General features: G+C 38.6%; 1 protein-coding gene across 10 annotated transcripts in view; it reads left to right on the top strand.

Moving 5' to 3' along the window:
* Positions 1-20,131, top strand: part of CEP63 (centrosomal protein 63) — a 53,337-nt gene that overhangs the window by 26,046 nt on the left and 7,160 nt on the right. For 8 of the 10 annotated variants that reach the window (XM_079795358.1, XM_079795363.1, XM_079795364.1 and 5 more), the window contains 8 exons: positions 396-518; positions 4,556-4,669; positions 9,325-9,558; positions 9,804-9,943; positions 10,932-11,066; positions 14,154-14,268; positions 14,924-15,121; positions 16,473-16,559. In XM_079795358.1, the coding sequence (XP_079651484.1) occupies positions 396-518; positions 4,556-4,669; positions 9,325-9,558; positions 9,804-9,943; positions 10,932-11,066; positions 14,154-14,268; positions 14,924-15,121; positions 16,473-16,559 (1,146 nt within the window). Of the gene's footprint in view, positions 1-395; positions 519-4,555; positions 4,670-9,324; positions 9,559-9,793; positions 9,944-10,931; positions 11,067-14,153; positions 14,269-14,923; positions 15,122-16,472; positions 16,560-20,131 lie in introns of those variants that run through there. The other 2 variants (XM_079795361.1, XM_079795365.1) reach the window with 2 other exon arrangements.

Consider the following 20,131-nt stretch of genomic DNA (forward strand, 5'->3'; position numbering starts at 1 on the left):
AAAAATTACTTTTACTTAATTCCAAAATACTTCTCTCCTGCTTACTATTAGTGTCTCACAGGAGAATGGCTCAAGAGCCTCAGCCTGGCTGCTTTTATAGGAGGCGGGATGAGTTGTGGGGCTGTTAAGTACAAGGCTTTTGTAATAACAATTAAAGTTTTGTTAAGAAAAATATTTTCCCTTTATTCTATCTTTGACTCAATGTATTCTCTAGTGTTTATGTTTTCTATGTAGATTTGAGTTGTTTTGTATTTTAATTTGCAAAGCAAACATGCTCTTAATCTACTTTCAGTAGTACTACTTAGTGCTATTCTTGCTTTCACAATACCAATTTGTTCCACCACCACTGTTTACAAATTCTTAAATTTTAAGTCTAGAAATAACTGTGTCTACAGTTAGGCAGACTGAAGAGAAGTTATGAAAAACTACAAAAAAAGCAAATAAGGGACTTCAGAGGAAACACCAAAAATCACAGGGAAGATCGATCTGAAATTGAGAGGTTAACCGGAAAAATAGAGGTACGTTCATAGTAATAATTTCTTTTTAGTGATTGTCAGCCTTCTTGGAGTAAAGTGCTGTTTCTAGTAGCATTGGTTTCTGAAATCAATTTTCTACCATTTCCAGGACTGCTGCCAAGCTATTTCAAAGGTCGGGGGTGATCTATACATCCTATCATCATATGGTTCCCTGTGGTTGACGGGGTTACTAGCTACCAGTAATTCTCCACAGGGCAGTACCACCCTTCAAGGGCATTTGGGACTATATGCAGACATTTTTTGGTTGTCAAAATGACTGGGAGTGAAACTGGTATTTAGGGGACAGGGACCAGGGACAATAAACATGCTGGGAGCTGTTCCATACAGGAAGGATTGCCATAACTAAAATGCTAATACTGGGAAACATTGACCACCAGTTACTAGCAGTCTTTGGTGGGCAGTGTCCTCGTCTTTCTTATTGATGGGAGTAGGAGCTTAGTAAATGTTGAAAGCACACGGCTCTTCTGTAGAGAGTACTCTGCATATCAGATTGTTTATCCTCAGTTCCCATTTAGATATAGTAAGCCATTTACTTCCCTCTTTGCTGACTTTATTGTATACTAGTAGCCTTGCACACGAATCCGTGCGCCAATAGCTCTCTGCCGCCCTCCTGTAGCTCTCCGCCCACTGCCCTATCCTCCTATATCTCCCCCCCACCCCATAGCTTGCTCCCCTGCCCCCTCCTGTAGCTTTTCGCAGCCCTCTTGTAATTCGCTGCCCCACCCTCCTGCAGATCCATTAGGCGGTTAGTCATTACGCCTCAAGGCATAATGGATAATTAGCATATTCCTCTCTTATTATATAGGACTAGAGGCCCGGTGCACGAAATTCGTGCACTGTGTGGGGGAGGTGTCCTTCAGCCCAGCCTGCACCCTCTCCAATCTGGGACCCCTTGAGGGATGTCTGACCACCCGTTTAGGTAGGATCGGGCCTAAATGGGCGGTTGGACATCCCTCTCACAATCCAGGACTGCTGGCTCCCAACCGCTTGCCTGCCTGCCTGCCTGCCTGATTGCCCCTAACTGCTTTTGTCTGCCAGCCTGATTACCCCCTAACCACACCCCTGCCAGCCTGATCAATGCCTGTTTCCCTGCTGGCCCGATTGCCCCTAACTGTCCTCCCCTGCCGGCCTGGTTGCCCCTAACTGCCCTCCCCTGCAGGCCTGCCCCCCCTGCAACTGCCTTCCCAGCAGGTCTGGTCCCCCCAACTGCCCTCCCCTGCAGGCCTGGGTCCCCCCCACCCCCCAACTGTCCTCCCCTGCAGGCCTGGTCCCCACACAACTGTCCTCCCCTGCAGGCCTGATCGCCCCCAACTGCCCTCCCCTGCAGGCCTGGTCCCCCCCAACTGCCCTCCCCTGCCGGCCTAGTCCCCCCCCAACTGCCCTCCCCTGTAGGCCTGGTCACCCCCAACTGCCTTCCCCTGCAGGCCTGGTTCCCCCAATCCCCCCAACTGTCCTCCCCTGCAGGCCTGGTGCCCCCAACTTCCCTCCCCTGCAGGCTTGGTTCCCCCCAACCCCCAACTGTCCTCCTTTGTAGACCTGGTTCCCCCAAACTGCTCTCCCCTGCTTTCCTGGTCCCCCCCAACTGCCCTCCCCTGCTTTCCTCATCCCCCTCAACTGCCCTCCCCTGCTGGCCTGGTCTCCCCCAACTGCCCTCATCTACTGGCCTGGTCACCCCTAACTGCCCTCCCTGCTGGCCTGATCACCCACAACTGCCCTCCCCTGCAGGCCTGGTACCCCTCAACTGCCCTCCCCTGAAGGCCTGGTCCCCCCCCAACTGTCCTCCACTGCAGGCCTGGTCCCCCTCCAACTACCCTTCCCTGCAGGCCTGGTTCCCCCCCAACTGCCCTCCCCTGTTGACCTGGTCTCCCCCAATTGCCCTCCTCTGCCAGCCCGGTCACCCCTAACTGCCCTCCCTGCTTGCCTGATCGCCCACAACTGCCTTCCCTTGCAAGCCTGGTCCCCCCCAGTTGCCCTCCCTTGCAGGCCTGGTCCCCCCCAACTGCCCTCCCCTGCAGGCCTGGTCCCCCCAATTGCCCTCCCTTGCAGGCCTGGGTCCCCCCCAACTGCCCTCCCTTGCTGGCCTGGTCACCCCCAACTGCCCACAACTCCCTCCCCTGCCAGCCATCTTGTGTCCTCATGGGGGCAGCCATCTTTGACCACATGGGGCGGCCATCTTGTGTCTTGGAGTGACAGTCAGTTTGCATATTACTCTTTTATTAGATAGGATTGTATGGAGTCCCTGAAGTCCTTAAGGGGTGTGGTGAGCTAACATTGCCAAGAGTAGATGAAGGAGCAGCATGGGGCTGACACTCTTTCCCCTGGAATCTGCCATGCCCCTCCTCTGTCACTGCCATTGGTTCTCTAGTGCACCTAGGAACCACTCAGGGCCCTCTTCAGGCTCCCAGAGATGCTAATCCAGTACTATGGCACAGGACCCAGGAATCTGCATATTATCCAGCTCCCCTAGCTGATTCTAATTTGAGAAACGTTGGTCAACATCTTTGTATGATTACTTACAATGTTTCTACTCAGAGCAACCTGTTAAATGATAATGGCCAATGTATTATTACTACCTAGAATTGCAATTTCTGTTTAATATTCTTCTATATCTCAATATTTTATACATTTGAAGAGCTTAGAATCTGAGGACTACAGAGATACTGCTTCCTCTCTGGCCCTCTGGCAGTGATACCTGGGCTTCCCTCGCCCCCCCTCCAAACGCCTCCCAGATTCCTCATTACTACTTCCTGACCAATCTCTTTTCTTTCTACCTGGAAAACCCCATCTTTGATTTTCATGTCATCAGTCTATATCACCGACCAATGTACATATAACCACAGTAGTCATACAATGAATGCATTGTCTATTGCTCTCACATTGAGTGGGGCTGGGATTTTGTTTGTTTTGTTAGCTATTGTATCCCTAACACCTGGAACTGTACCTGGCATATATGATCGAATGAATGAATGAGCGATGATCTGACAGTTGGTTAACAATAATTAACCCAAGCTAGCATGAGATTTCTGGAGTTGTAGGTTCTGGAGGACAGTAACAGAAAGACTTGAGTTTTCATTCCCTTTGATTTGCCCTGTTTTCATAAATATTGGGCTCATTTTCTTGATCATGCAACTCAAAGTTACTATTGATCTATCACTAACTTTGGCTATCATATCTGTTAAAATTTGGTACAGATTTCCCTTGTTATTCAAGTGTTTGCAGTTGTTCTGTTGAGAAAGTAAAAATTTGCATTTGAAAGGATATTGTGTTATCTGGGTCTATTTGGTTCCTGAGTTTTAGATACTGAGAAATAAGAATTGGGCTACCAAAGGACTTACCCAAAAGTTTATTTGAATCTGTTCAATTCTGGGTTTGGATATCAAGACTTTGGATAGCACCCTGGCTGGGTAGCTCAGTTGGTTGGAACATCATCCCATACACCAAAAGGTTGTGGGTTCAATTCCCAGTCAGGTCACATACTTAAGTTGTGATTCGAACCCAGATAGGGGCGAGTACAGGCGGCAACTGATCAATGTTTCTTTCTCACACCGATGTTTCTCTCTCTCTTTCTCCCTCCCTTCCTCCCTTTCTCTAAAAACCAATAAAAAAATATCCTCAGGTGAGGATTAAAAAAAGAGAATTTGGCTAGCAAGGGATATCTGTAACCATATTTTGAAATTTTAGTTATCTTAGCATCAGTTTTCTGAAAAGTCACTAAAAAATTATAACAGCCTTTAGGTGGCAGCAAATCTATGAACATCTCCATGAACCAGTATTAGCCTCTGGGTTTCATTCTCTTCACTATTAGGGTGTTAAATTTAGAAAGACAGATACCCAGACACACAGTATGTAAGGAATTCAGTATTACTCTACAGTCCTATCAGCTAAGTGAGTAATGGGGCTCCTGCTGTGGGGAAAGGTGCATGTGTACCCAGGGACGTGGGGGAAAATTAAAGGAAAAGTGAATGTGGGAGGTATGACAGCAAGGGGAAGCACTTAGAAGTACTTAATTGCCTCTTCAGGAATTTCGTCAAAAATCACTGGACTGGGAGAAGCAACGTTTGATTTATCAGCAACAGGTATCGTCTCTGGAGGCTCAAAGGAAAGCTCTGGCTGAACAATCAGAGATAATTCAGGTAGGATGTAGGCATTTTAAAAGAATGCGAGGCAGAGAGGTTTTGATTAAATTAGAACTAGCTTGATGTAATTCATGTGTGCTTACCCACATCCACTGTGTCCTCATGCCCACTTGCTCCTTTGCCTTCTTCCCTGACTTCCTTTCCCTCACTCATGCTCTCTCTCTTGCGGTCTCTGTCAACTTCTTGCATTCTCAGTCTCGCTCTATTCTCACATTCATGTTCATTCTCCTAATCTTGGTCTCCACCCCTCTCCCTCCACTTTTCTCTTTCTACCCCTGTTCTCTTTGTGTCTCTGGCTTACTTGTTCTGGCTATTTCTGGCTGTGTCTTGCTCTGACTCTGGTAGCTGGGGTACTTGAGCTGAGGTACCTCAGCTGGGAGCTTCAGCAAGCTGCCTGTTTGGACACAGTGCTAAGTATTCACACTGCATTGGTGTGCACACTAATTACAAGCAGTATCTTTGTGGCAATAGAAACACTTTTTAGAACACTGGTACAAACCGCTTTTTAATGAAGAACTAATGGCTTGAGCAAAACCAAAATATAGCCACCAATTTAGGAATATTTCTTTTTGGGACAATTTCAATTTGTTTGCTTTTTCAATTAAGAACTAAAAATATAACGGGAAACATTAAAGGAAATGAATATTTGTGACCATCTATTATGTGCTAGACACTATCCAATGCCTCTTCTAGATGCAGTTCTCTAGAATATATAGTTATATGTTATCTGTTTTATATGATAATTTGTTGAGATTGGTAATTATCTGTTTTATACAAGGAGGGAATAGACTGAATAAGTTAAGAGAACTGGAAGGAAGCTTTTTAAAACAAAAAACCTGCTTATTCTCTGATTCAAGTCTCAGTAATGTATTTTTTTTTATTGAGGAAGGGAGAGGGAGAGAGAAACATCGATGTGAGAGAGCATTACATCAATTGGCTGCCTTCTGCATGCCTCCTACTGGGGATATTGCCCAAAACCCGGGCATGTGCCCTTGACTGGGATGGGATGAGACTCAACTGGCAACCTCCTGGTGCATGGGACAACGTCCAACTGAGCCATACTGACTAGGGCAGTGGTCGGCAAACGGCGGCTCGTGAGCCACATGCGGCTTTTTGGCCCCTTGAATGTGGCTCTTCCACAAAATACCACGGCCTGGGCGAGTCTATTTTGAAGAAGTGGTGTTAGAAGAAGTTTAAAAAATTTGGCTCTCAAAAAAAAATTTCAATCATTGTACTGTTGATATTTGGCTCTGTTGACTGATGAGTTTGCCGACCACTAGACTAGGGCAATGTATTGGCCTTTGACATCCCCCTGAAGTATCAGCCTGCTGATAAACTACCACTGATGGCTCTGCTGTGAGTGACTCGATTGAGAATGTGGGAGGTAATTTATTTTCAAAGCTGCAGTAAGCTACGTAACCAGAATGAGCCAATAAAATCCTGGATGTCTAGACCTGAGTTTTTTGACATGAACTAAAGTACTAAACAAATACAAATACACATAAGATATCGTTATATTCTAATTGTAGCCTTCAGGTTGGCAAAAAAGAAAATTGAGCTTTTAATAGTTCTCAATTATTCATCTATAGAGTATACTTATTATTGATTGCAGACCCTTTATTTTCAAATTACTATTGTGATTACTCTGCATAATTAAAACTTCATTGTCAGTAAAAATGAGATTTTTATATACTAAAATTCAGCTAGGGCTAGAATAATAGGCCTTTAAAAAGCCAACATTTGTTTTCTCTTCTAAGGGTATTTGAATTATTCTTCATACTTTTATTTAAGTTAAAACATGTTCCTTATATTTCTCTTTCTCCCTTAGCAAACCAACCAAATGAAATCTTTCTGTGATTCATATGTAGCAGAGCTGTATGGTCCTCATTTAAGAAAAACAAACTTTTAAATAAACGTCTGTATACTGTTATCCAGCATTAATAGTTCTCATTTTGCCAGTTTTAAAAATATTGTGGTAAAAAGCACGTTAAAATTTGCCATCTTAACCATTTTAAAGAGTATATAGTACAGAAATGTCAACTACATGCAGATTGTTGAGTAACAGATCTCTAGAACTTTTTCAACTTGCAAAAAACTAAGATTCTGTATCCATTGAACAACTCATTTGCTAATCTTGTTTCAGCCTTTCCTACTTTTTATTTCTGGCTGGAATATTATAAAGTTTGTAATAGACATTGTCTTATTTCCCAACAAAAAGAATAAAAAAAAACCCATGCTTTTAGTATACCAGTATCACATTAGCAGAATAAATAATAACTTCTTATGTAATTTAATATCTGGTGTGTTCAGATTTCCCCAGCTCTCTTTTTACAGTTCTATGCCCAAATTGGAATCCAATAAAAGTTGACAAATTGCATTTTGTTCATTTGTGAGTTGCTTTAAACAGTGAGGTAGAAAATCTGGGAAATTAGATAAGTAGATATCAACATACTTCCCCCCAATTTAAAAAAATTTTTGATGTAAACTTTTTTCTTATGTTTCTTAACATTTAAAAGTGGAGCTCAGAATAACTTCTCACTCTTTGATTTATGTATTTGCTTGAGTTCTTTTCTTTTAGTCAGCTATTAAAATTACATAATACATGATCATTTTAGAAATGTAAGAAAATGTAGATGAAATGAGAATTAAATAAAGTTACCTATGATTTCATCCTTTAGAGATTTACTATGATGATTATTTTGGAGTAAATTTTTCCAACCTTTTCTGTGCTTATATGCAGTGTACATTGCATTCATATACATTTGGTAAAAAAACATGTATATGTATCACAAGGGAGGGATAGTGATAGCAAACTTTAAAATTTACCAAGAATGGCAAAATGGTAATTGTTGAAGATAGGTGATGGAATATATAGGAGTTCATAATTTTATTCTCTCTATATTTGTACTTGGAAATTTTTTTATAAAACAACTTTAAAACATAGAGTGCTTACTCTGTGACAGACTGTATGCTAAGCTCTTTATAATACTGTATTTTATTTTCACAAGTTGAAAAGTTTTCTTCTTTTAAATATGACATATCAATAAATGTGTGGTCAGAATGATTGCATAGAAGTTCAGTCTGCCATTAAATGTACCATAATTTATGTAACCAATTCCTTGTTGCAGAACATTTAGTTTTTTTCTTTTCCACTCTTGTAAATAGTGAGTGTTGGAGAAGATCCTTATATAAACATTTAGGAGTACATGTTTACTTATTTTCTTAGGAAATGGACCTAGAAGTGAAATTGCTGCATCAGAATAGTTGTACATTCTTAAAGATTTTAACATATATTGTCAAAGTGCTTTCCAAAGATGTATTGATCTAGACTTTCACCAGCAATATTTAAGAATGTACATTTTCTCTCACTTTTCAATATTAGGCACTATTACTTCTTTTAATTTCCCCTACCTTTAAGCTTATCTTTGCCAGTCTGTTCGGTGAAAAACCATGGTGTCTGATTATTCATTTTAATTTGTATTTCTTTAATTATGCATGAGGTTGAACATTTTTTCATCTGCTTTTGGCCATTTCCATTCTTTTTTAAATTGTGTCTTTTGCTCATTTTTCTTTTAGGATATATCTGTTGTCTTAGTCTTTACCTATTTATATAAACTTTAGAATCAGTTTGTTGATATCCATAAAGTAACTTGATGGGATTTGATTGACTCCACAGTTCACATTGAGAACTGACATTCAGACAATATTGAGTCTTCCTATCCATGAACATGGCATACCTTCCTATTTACTTATGAATCACATCTTTTTTGATTTCATTCATCAGAGTTTTGTAGTTTTTCTCATATAGACATTGTACATATTTTGTTAAATTTATACTTAATATTTAATTTTTAGGTGTTCATGTAAATGATATGTTTTTAATTCAAATTTCACATGTTCTTAGTTGGTATGTAGGAAAGTGATTGACTTTTGTATGTTAACCTTGTATCTGCAACCTTGCTATAATTGCTTATTAATTTCAGGAATTCTTTTTGTTGATTTTTTCAGATATTCTACATAGATGATCATGTTATCTGTGAACAAAGATAATTATGTCTTCCTTCCCAATCTGCATACCTTTTGTTTCCTTTTTTTGCTTTATTGCATTAGCAAGGACATCAGTGTGATGTTGAAAAGGAGTGGTAACAGGGAACAACCTTGCCTTATACCTGATCTTAATGAGAGAGCTTCAAGTTTCTCCATTAAGTATAATGTTAACTGTACAGTTTTTCTTTATTTGTTTTTTAATTCTCTTTTATTTTTCAATTACAGCTGACCTTCAGTTTTATATTAGTCCCAGGTGTACAACATAGTGGTTAGACATTTATATAATTTACGAAGTAATCCCCCAATAAGCCTACTACCCACCTGACACTATGCATAGTTATTACAATATTATTGGTTTTATTCTCTATGCTGTAGCTGTACAGTTTTTATAGTCTTTATCAAGTCAAGAAAGTTTTTATCATGAGAGGTTTTTTTTGTTTGTTTGTTTGATGGTGCTTTTCTTATATCATGAATGGGATATATTTTTGATGAGCTGATGCTTTATGTTTTTATGAAAGTAAAACTCAGTTTCATTTTAATTTTCCTTATTCATTGATTATTCTTTTATCATTTCACTTTTACCTATTGGTAATCTGTGTTTCTAGGCTCAGCTTGTCAACCGAAAACAGAAATTAGAGTCTGTGGAGCTGTCCCGCCAGTCGGAAATTCAGCACCTGAGCAGTAAGCTGGAGCGGGCCAATGACACCATCTGTGCCAATGAGTTGGAAATAGAGCGCCTTACCATGAGGGTCAACGACTTGGTTGGAACCAATATGACTGTTATACAAGACCAGCGGCAAAAAGAAGAAAAATTGAGGGAATCTGAAAAATTGTTAGAGGTGTGTTTTAAAATTGCTATAATTGGGGAAATGTGTGTATGTATGTTTCGAGAGAGACTAATTAACCTAGAACTATTCCCAAAATCTGTGGTTTCTTCCCTATTCTGTAGCCGATGGATCAGATATTGATAGTCTTATTAATATTATGCCTGTTGAAGAGCTTACAGTCTGATTCCCTGGTTTCCTTTTCTCTTGAAATAGAAAAATTGTAATAACATCTGACTTTTTATCTGAGTATTTTGTAGGTTCTGCAGGAAGAAAAGAGACAGTTGAAGGCAACTCTTCATTCTCAAGAAAATTTCATCCATGAGACAAAAATGCAAAAGGAGACTCTACAAGCAAAATTAAGAGCAACCGACATTCAACACACAGTAGAGGTCATAAGGTATATTTCATCTTATATTTCAGTTTTAATGTTGCATATTTATAAATTTGTGTTTGATTATATTATGAGTTTTCTTAGTTTTAACCTTTTGCACTTGGATGTTGAGATTAAAATTACTCTTTGAATGTATCAATAATTTGAAATATAAAAAATCCAAATAAATAAGTTTGTATGAAAAGAAACTCCAGTTTTTTATTCTACTGCCGCGCTTTGTAAAATCTGGGGTATTTAAAAAATTAAATCCCGAGTAGAATAAAGGAATCGAGAAAAAAGCAAGCGAGTGCAAAGGGTTAATTTCTGAGTTAAATTTTTGTAAAATATTGTGTTGTTAATCTTTTCTGCCTTCAATTTGGGTCCATAACCTAGAGACTCTGATGTTTAGAAAGTTAGGAACCGCTTGGTTAATCTGTACCCATGGCCAAACTCCAAATATGAAAGGAATTATAGGCCTCATCTCTTGGAAGGCCTCCCTTCCTTGGTAGATTAGGTCATGATTATTAGCTGTTTATTATCGATAAGCCAGCTATTGAGATGGCCCTTTGAAATTTTTTCTAAAACTGATTTTATTTCTGAAATGAATTACTGCTGTGATATTTGCATTGGAAAAGATATAGAAGGAGCTGCGCTCATTTGGCTTGATTTAACTCTGGTGTACATTTCTATTCTTGCCAGAACTCTCCAGTAATTTTCTAGTTTCTTTGACTCAAGGTATCAAGTGTCAACAAAGTGATTTTTGTCATTTTTTCTTTTCCCCTTGAAAATCAGGCCAAGTTCCAGTTGGGAAAGGAGTGAACTGTTGCCGACATTTTTGAGAAGCATATCTCTTGCCTCTTTACTCCTCCAGTGTCCTTTTCCTAAAGAGGAAACAAACTGAAGAGTCCCAGAGAGTTTTGTTACCATGAACAGTTGGGAAATGTGAACGTGTTGCGTGTTATTTTTGTTTGCAAAGATAAAAGGCCTTTAATAGTCCTCTTGTATCCCTCCATAGGTCACTGGAGGAGTCTCAGACTGAAAGGCAGTACACCACGCATGAGCAGGACTTAGACAACGTGCTCTCCCAGCTGGATTTGACCCACACCAGTGAGGAGCTTCTGCAGGCAGAGGTGACTCGTCTGGAAAGCAGGTGGATACTCGTATACACATTTCAGAAATGGCCAAGTTGTTAAAAATGGTATTGATCATCATATTGATAAAGTACTAATATAACAGTGAAAACACAATTTTTTTCCCTCTAGCATCCACAAATGGCCTAACTTCTTATTTCTTTGAGAAAACAGAAGCAATTAAAGGAGAACTTCCTAACCTTTCTGCCACCAAATGTACCAGCCTGCCTGCATCTGTGCCCATAATCTGTTGCGGTGGCTTAATTGATGGGTGACATGTCTGCTCCTAAGACTCCACTTGTGTACTGTTCACAGTTTTTTCTCTCCTCTTTGCATCATAAAGTTCTTCTCTGATAAATATTTTTTCCAGTGGTATAAAATATGCTTTAATATTTCCTATCTTGGGGGAAAAATTTAAACTTTCCTTTAGTCTTATATCCCTGTCAAGTTACTTCCATATTTCTCTGCTCTCTTTCAAAACCAAATTCTCAAAAGGGCTGTCCGTGCTGACTGTCAGAACTTCTTCACCTTCCACCTATGTGGAGCCCCTTCCTCTCCTCCAGCCAGCTCGTGGAACTGCCTTGGCGAGGCACACTGGACACGCGTGTTCCTTCTGTCTGTACTGAAATGCTGTTGGTATTTCCCTGGGTGTTAATTTAATCCTGACTTGTGTTATTCCATGCCCAGCTCACTTGTATCATTGTCACACTGGTGAACTCTTTTGTTTGTCATATCTCTAGACTTTTTGACTGGGGAGAGTTTGATATTTTATTTTAAACACGAATCATGGTCATTTGTACACTAACATTTTCTGTATCTAAAAGGTAAAATATATAAACTATTAGCTTTTAGGCAAACAAACGTCAGAAAATTATTGCTTTACCCTTTTAAGTTTATCTTTAAGTAAGACATTTTTTGTTTTTACTTTTATTTCTGTTTTTGGAAACTACCAAGTATTTTCTTTACATATTAAATATACATGCCTACACATATCCATGTAGTTTTTGCTTTATTTCTTTTTCACCCTGGAATACTTAAGACATTGCTGGTTATCATTATTGAGGTGTTTATGTACACTTTAGATTGAATAAAATAAACGAAATCTTCTTCTTTTTGACAGTAGAACTAATTTGACATTTTTACTGTAGCTTTTCCAGTAATTGGCTTCTGAGCAATCTGTTGCATGTATGTGTGTTTTACTCTGCTCTCCTCTTGCTCTGACATGCAGGGTGACCTGGGACACTTAGCCTCTGTAGGCCCTGACTTCCTCACCTGTACAGAGGACAAGGGTGTCTCTGATCTCTCCAACTCAGTGTTTGACATATCAAGTACCAAATAAGTGAGCACTGTAGGATTTTCAGAAATAGGTAAAATTGGAACGAATGGATACAAACACCAGTGTTCAGTGCTCAAACACTGGATTTAAAAAATTCTTTTTTTTTTTTGTATCTAAAGGCAACTAGAAAAAAGAAACCCTTTTAGATAATTTGTGTTGTTCAGTTTGAATAAAATATTACTTAATTGGAGGGACTTAAATAATTGTTTTTGTATTATTGAATTTTAAAGATTGTTTTTTTAAATAACAGCTTATCTAATAAGTTGGCTTTGTTGCTGAAACACTCTAGGTAGTTATTAAGCACTTATTGAACAGTCTGGAACCAAACGATCCAGGCGCTGAGAGGATGGTGGGCAAAGCCAGAAGAAAATAAGAATAAAAAACATTATTTTAATCATAGAATTTGTAGTTCGAGAGACAAAATATACACATTAAAGGACCTGAGAGCAATTTAAAGTAGGTAAATTTTTAAGTCCGATACCCAGTGTTTGGCGTGCAGGAGGTAGCCAATTCTTTTTCATCATTGATGTTTTTATCTCTCTCCTTCCTTCCTCTCTGAAATCAATAAAAATACTGGTTTCCATTTGATGAACACAGGTGAATGGTAGACGGAAAGAGGGATGGAAAACTAAGATGTGTACACATTAAACTCTAACATTTGTATACATTAAAATCTAACATTGGAGATTGCATGTAAACCACCATCAGCATTTTTTTATTAAATATATATTGGACTGTCTCTTGGCCATTTAAAAAAATTTATATATATATATATATATATATATATATATATATATATATATATATATTTGAAAAATAAAGTAGATTTAAGGTAGAAAACTTGCACATTCAAGCTATAAAAATGGAAAATAGACTACATTTAAGGTGATTAGGGAAATGACCAGGAAAACGCTGGTCTGATTCTTGAAAGGATGCTGACCGTCCATTGCCAGGCAGGAGAGGAAGCTACTTCGTGGTCAAGGGGATGTTCTGTGCAGAGACAGGAAGTCAGGTACAGCAAAGGGCACACAGTAGAGAGAAAGCCTGTTGACTCAGAAGGAAAAAGATTTTATTAGTAGAAATGTGCAGTGAGGTAAGAGAGGTATGGTGCCCATGAGGTTCCTATACCTGATAAGGGATTGATTCTTAAGTAAGGGTGACAATTTGGAACTCTAAAGAAGATTTTTCTGATAGCTGTGTGTAGAATAGCATTGTAATTAAGTGTAGAGAGGATTTAGATTATGATGGCAGCTCCTGTACAGCTAGAAAAGGAAAATTAGCTACAATATTTAGCATGTTGTAACCAGTTAAATTTTAAGCAGAAGGAAAGACTATAGGTAAATACAGAAACACAAGTATTTCCAGCCCTGGCAAATTTAGCTCATTGGATAGAGCATGGGCCGGCGGATTGAAGGGTCTGGGGTTTGATTCCTGTCAAGGGCACATACTTCAATTGCAGGCTTGATCCCCGGCCCTGGTTGGGGTGCGCGAATGCAGGAGGCAATCAATTGATGTGTCTCTCTCACATCTATGTTTCTCTGTCTCTCCCCATTCCTTCCAACTCTCTCTCTCTAAAAAAAAAAAATATCTCCAAAAGTTTGAATTGGATTTAGCTGCCTCAGGTGACAAGGAAATTGAAAATGAGTTTTAATTTGGGGTGGGAGGTGGTGTTTACGAACATGTCTTGGATATCAAAAAGGTAATTTAGATACTTCAGTTTGTGGGTTTCGGGGTTTTGTTTTAAATATGTGATCCTATTTTTGTCATACAGCTTGGAATCTGTGAGTATAACATGTAAACAGCTGAGCCAAGAACTAATGGAAAAATATGAAGAATTGAAGAAGATGGAAGTACATAACAATGAGTACAGGGCAGAGATTAAGAAGGTAATTGTACTTATGGATTGAGTTCTGGGTTTCGGAGGTTATAGGAGTTATTTTTAATAGGAGAGAAATGTAGTTCAAGGGGCCACTTGTATTCAGGAGTAGATGGTGGTATGGATATGTCGCTTCTCTGTGCTGACTGTAGTTAATATTCTTGTTAGCTGTTGAGGTGTGCAGAGCTGTTTGTCTCTGCAGTAATGGGCCCTGGCTGTCCTGCTTGTTGACTCAGATTTTTTATTACTTCTTTGAGGTTACTTCTAGCCCTTCTTCTCTTCTTATCTTTCTATTATCGTCTATGGACCAGGAAACCATGTGAGCAAAATTTTTAGATTTGTAGCTAACAAAAGAATGAAGGTCCCAGGTGCTGTCCTCTAAATAATGTGTGCATGGGCTTTGATACTGGTTCTCAGTGTTTGAATAGGAGGGACAGTTGTATCTGTCCAGTTTTGAGATGTAAGTGATTATGGGTATTATGGGTATAATTAGCTGACCTTCAGTATAGATATGCAACTTGGTAAATTGCTAATTTTCTGCAGATTTAATCTAGGAAACTATTCATGTTTTAAGGTAAAAATTATGTTATTTTAACTATTAATGTATTTTTCAATCTATATGCTTTCTCTTAATGTTTTATGTTTTCCTTTCTGTTTCTTTGTAGTTGAAAGAACAGATTTTGCAGGCTGACCAGAGTTACAGTTCTGCACTCGAAGGAATGAAGATGGAAATCTCCCAGTTAACTCGGGAGTTACATCAGCGAGATGTCACTATTGCTTCTGCCAAAAGTTCTTCCTCCGACATGGAAAAGCGACTCAAAGCAGAGATACAAAAGGCAGAGGAAAAAGCAGTTGAGCACAAGGTGATACTCTAACAGAACCTCATTTTACTTGAAGTTTGTTTTTGAAGATTGAATTTATTAAAGTTATAATTTCCATAGTATTTAATTCGGTAAATTTTTATTAGACACCTGCTTTGAGCTGAGACTATGCTGGGTAACGAGCATTCTAGGGAGGACTGGTGGGGAGGTGAGACTAGACACAGACAAGTGAGGAGGCTGTTGCTGTGGGGTGTGGTGAGAGTGTGACATGTTCTCCGTGACAGATTAGAATACAAGTGGGGCAAGTGACAGTGGAAGGGACTGGAAAGCAGGGGCTAGCTCCTGAAGGGTCCCGTCAGTCGTGTTTAAGAGTTGGAGTGTGGCTTCAAGTAGGATAAAAGATCTCTGTGGTCATCATGCGGGGAAGAAGCAAGGAGGCAAAGAGACCACCCAGATGCTGTTCTAACAGTAGAATGGTGGCCTGAGCAGTGGGCAAGGGAGGTAGAGGGAAAGGGATGAATTCTGGAGATATCTATTTTTGTATTTGATTGGATGGGGGTGGGTTGGGGGTGAGTTAAAGAAAGATGTCACTGGATTCCAACTGAGTGGAAAGTGATGCTCTTTAGTGAAATAGAGAAAAGATAGCAAGAAGTTAGGGGGAGGATAATGAATTTGTATGAAAGGTATACAAAACAGGGAAGCTGGTAGAGGGGACATTGGTTTGGCACATTTGGCTTGTGAGGAAGGCTAGACTTTCACATGGAAATTGCTAATAGTCAATTCCACAGAGGGCCTGGAGTTCAAGATTAAAATCAGGATGAGACATTTAGCTGTGGAAGTATTTGCATGAAGTTGGCATTTGAAACATCCTGAGAGACTTAGATTATAATGAGAAAGCATAGAGTATGAAGGGCAGAGACTTGAACCAAACTTAGGACATTACTCATTTAGGGTAAAAATGGTGTTGGCATGAAGCTAAAAAAATAAAAAATAAATAGCAATAAGGAAGGAAAGTTTCACTAAGGAAGCAGGAAGCCAAGGAAGGCAGGACTTTTTGGTCGAGCAGAAGGACAGGAGAATGAGGACTGAAAGTAAGGTATTATTTTTTGAAAAGCGTGCAGTCCACGTGATGTTGGAGGTAGAAGCCCAATCAGAGGAAGCTAACACAGGGAGGGTTAGAGCTCTGCTAGTGAACTGATTCATCTTCTTAGAATAATATTTTAATCACATGTATCTTGATTCATCTTGAAACACCTTTAAAAATATTTTAAGAAAGTATATATTAATGAAGAATATAACTTCACCTAATGAAAATTACACGTGAAAACATTGTGTAAGATGTACTTGATTTGTTATTTCTGTGTATTTGTGTTTTCTGCTTTTTCCTTCTCAGGAGATTTTGGATCAGCTGGAGTCACTCAAGTTAGAAAATCGTCATCTTTCTGAAATGGTGATGAAACTGGAAGTGGGTTTGCATGAGGTACATAAATAGAAACGAGTTTTTCTGCTACCCAAGCCTTTAAAGAAAACACTTTGTAAATATTGATATTGTAAAGAGAGTTAAGATCAAATATGAAATGATCTTTCTGCAGAAACCTTCTCAAATATAGTGATGGAAGTGAGCCAAACTTGATTCTCTCCTCCAGCAACTGGAAGATAACTTTGATATTATGCACGTGTTAAAATACATTTATGTATATAAAGGATTTAGCATAGTGCTTGGCACTTAGTAAGTACACAAAAAGTGTTAGATGCTATTATTATTATAATTATTACGTTCACAATATATTTTCATTATAAAGTATATCATCTTGTTAATAATTTAGTTTTAATTACATTTCTATAAGAAGGAATTAATTTAATCAAATATTCTAAAATCTTTTATGTTCAGATCATTTTGCTAGATGATGACACAAGGATGAGTAAGAGAATTCTTCTCTTTAAGACAGGGGTGGGGAACCTTTTTTCTGCCAAGGGCCATTTGGGTATTTATAACATCATTCATAGGCCATATAAAATTATCAACACAAAAATTAGCCTGCTATATTTGATCAAACATTTAATTACCCCAATGCCTTGGCAGGGCCAGACCAAATGATTTTGTGAGCCCTATACGGCCTGCACGCCGGACCTTCCCCACCAATGCTCGAGATTGAAAATAGTCTAGTAGAGAGATAAGAAATGTGTTCTAGCTCCTATGAAACCAGAGAAAGCATGATTAACTAACAGTGAGCCATAAAGTGTTAATGCTCTTAACTATTTTGTTATAAATTCTTATAACTTGCAAAATGACCCATCTATTCTAACCCATCTTTTTTTTGATGTAGGTCAAATGCTCAAGGACTATAGAAATCCTTTTTTTTTCTGTACTTCCAAGAGAATATATGCCTCCAAAGATGCATGGTTACTCAGTGCCCCTATTTGCTCTCATGTAGTTCTAATTTCACAATTACGGATTATGGGGGCTGGGTGGAAGGAAGTGCAACACACTAGATGACCACTTTATTTCAACTAAAAGAAAATATGGGGAACTATTTTTATAATCTTTTGGGAGGGTAAGATTCTCTTAACATCATGAAACCATAAAGAATTTACAGTGTAAGGAATTTTACAAAATAAAAATGCAAAATTTCTGGGTTGCAAAAGATCCCATAAAAAAAAAAAAGACTAATAGACTGGGAAAAACAATCTATAAACAGACAGATGGTTAACATAAAATACTATATAAGGATTTCATACAAAGATAATAAAAGATAATTCAGTAGAAAAATGATCAAAGGACATAAATAGATAATTCATAGAATAAAAAAATCCAGAAAACAAGGAGAGCTGTTCAACCGCCCTAATAATCAAAAAATAAGTAAATGTTTTATTGCTTATTGGGTTGACACTGATGTTTATAAACTCATTAATATAGCCAGTGTTGGCAAACACACAGGGAAGCAGGCCCTTTCATGCTCTGTTAATGAGAAAGTGAATTGATAAAGCCTTTCTAGGAGGCAATTTAGCAACATCCAACAAACTTGTAAATATATATAGCCTATATGTCAATTGGTTGCCTCCCATATGAGCCCGCACCAGGAATGGGATCCCAAGTCATGTGCCTTTCTGAATTTGATAGTTATTGCTAAATAATTCCCCAGAAAGGTCCTATCAGTTTTCATTCCCAAAGAACCCATCCTATAGGAGCAAATGTGCAGAAATGGTCATTTTATTGTTGTTTGCAATACCCAAAAATGTGAAATAAACTAAATGTTAATTTTTAGAGGGATGGTTAATTTGTGGCTTCCTATACTATGAAATATTATGCTTCCACTATAGGTGGCAGATGAAAATAAGCCTCTAATCTAGCTCCCTCCTCCTAGCCCTCTAAAACTATAATGAAAGGAATTACTTTAAAGCACAATCTTACAAGATAGTAAAAATAGGAAAGGAGACAAGAGCTAAATATCTTGTGAGGGGGAAGATGAAGGGAGGGATAGAAATGACTTTATATGCCCCGATAAAGCCAGTACTAAGTTAGCAGTGGAGAGAGCCAGGAGCTAACTGGTTTATAACACAGAATCTTCAGAAGGCCCAGGAGTTGGCAATAACTGATTGATAGAATCTTCTCTCATGCAGTGAGGACCTGTTCACATATGAGTTGGGAACTCTCAGGGGCGCTTAAGCCTGACCATGACCAGAGATTCTGTTCAGCTCTGTTTCTCCTGAGACCTCCACCGAACAGTAGTAGTACTGCCCTTTCTTTATACAGCCAGGTGTGTGCTTGCTGCAGTTTGTATATTGCCTTTTACATTCACTTATCTGCAATTGTTAGTAAAATAAAATTTGGGAAAACTTAAAAAGATGCCTGGCAAAGGCAAGCATTATCTTAAAAAAAAAAAAAGTATATTTGATGACATCAGGCATCAGACTCAGGCTGGTGAAAATCCTGTCATAGTGTAAATTCCCTCTGGTTTTGAGGTTACATGCAAATATGTGTAATAATAACTATTCTTAATATGTACAACATATTAAGAATAGTTATTACAAATTGTCTTTTTGTATTTTACCACCTAGGAAGGTAGAATTGCTTTTACAAATGAAAGTTTGGGTTAAATAACTATTTTTTAAAGATTTTTTTTATTGAATTTGAGAGAGAGAAACATCTATGGAGAGCAAAACATGAAGCAGCTGCCTCCTGTATACCCCCTACCAGGGATTGAGCCTGCAACCCAGACCAGGAATCAAACTGGCAACCTTTCGGCATGGGATGATGCCCAAGCAACTGAACCACACTGGCCAGGGCCTTTTTTTAATCCTCACCCAAGGATAGATTTTTATTGATTTTAGAGACAGAGGAAGGGAGAGGGAGAGGGAGAAAGATAAAAACATCGATTGGTTGCCTCCGTATGAGCCCGGACCAGGAATCAAAACTGCGACCCTTCTGCGCATGGGCCAATGCTCCAACTAACTGACCACACTGACCAGGGTTAAATGACTATTTTAGTAAATCAGTTACCTTAATGAGAACAATAACTCTGGTAAATAAATTATTTACCACATCTTAAAATAGTTTTAAGTTTCCAGTTTTGACAATAGTATGCAGTTTAAATCCTGTGTTCTGCAGATTCTTTTAGGGGATGGATTTTAACTGGCATTGACAATTTATTGAAAGATTTTGTAACTCATTGTCACTAGTGGTACACAGATAGTTGAAAGGTTGTAAAGTTGATGCTTTTGTTGGGTAAATTCTGTATGTCAAACTACTCGTGACCAGTTTATTTAAAAAAAATTCTTTACAGAAAAGACCAAGCTAAATGTTGTATTAAACTCCAGAGATTACCGTAATTTTTCAGACTGCTAATGGAAATATTTTTTCATCAGAAAAAATAAATAGTCCAGACACCTCCCACCCCCCAGGTACTATGTTACTAGGCAATAACATTTATGATAAAAACTCAGACCAGATCAGAGTAGTAATTCCCAGTTTGTAGTTGAGTGCTGCTTTATCATGTCCAAATATATTTCACATACAAGATTAGGTGCCAATGTTATATAAAAATATCTAAG

The sequence above is a fragment of the Cnephaeus nilssonii genome (genome assembly GCF_951640355.1).
Source record: "Cnephaeus nilssonii genome assembly, chromosome: 17".
In the NCBI taxonomy this organism is placed as follows: domain Eukaryota; kingdom Metazoa; phylum Chordata; class Mammalia; order Chiroptera; family Vespertilionidae; genus Cnephaeus; species Cnephaeus nilssonii.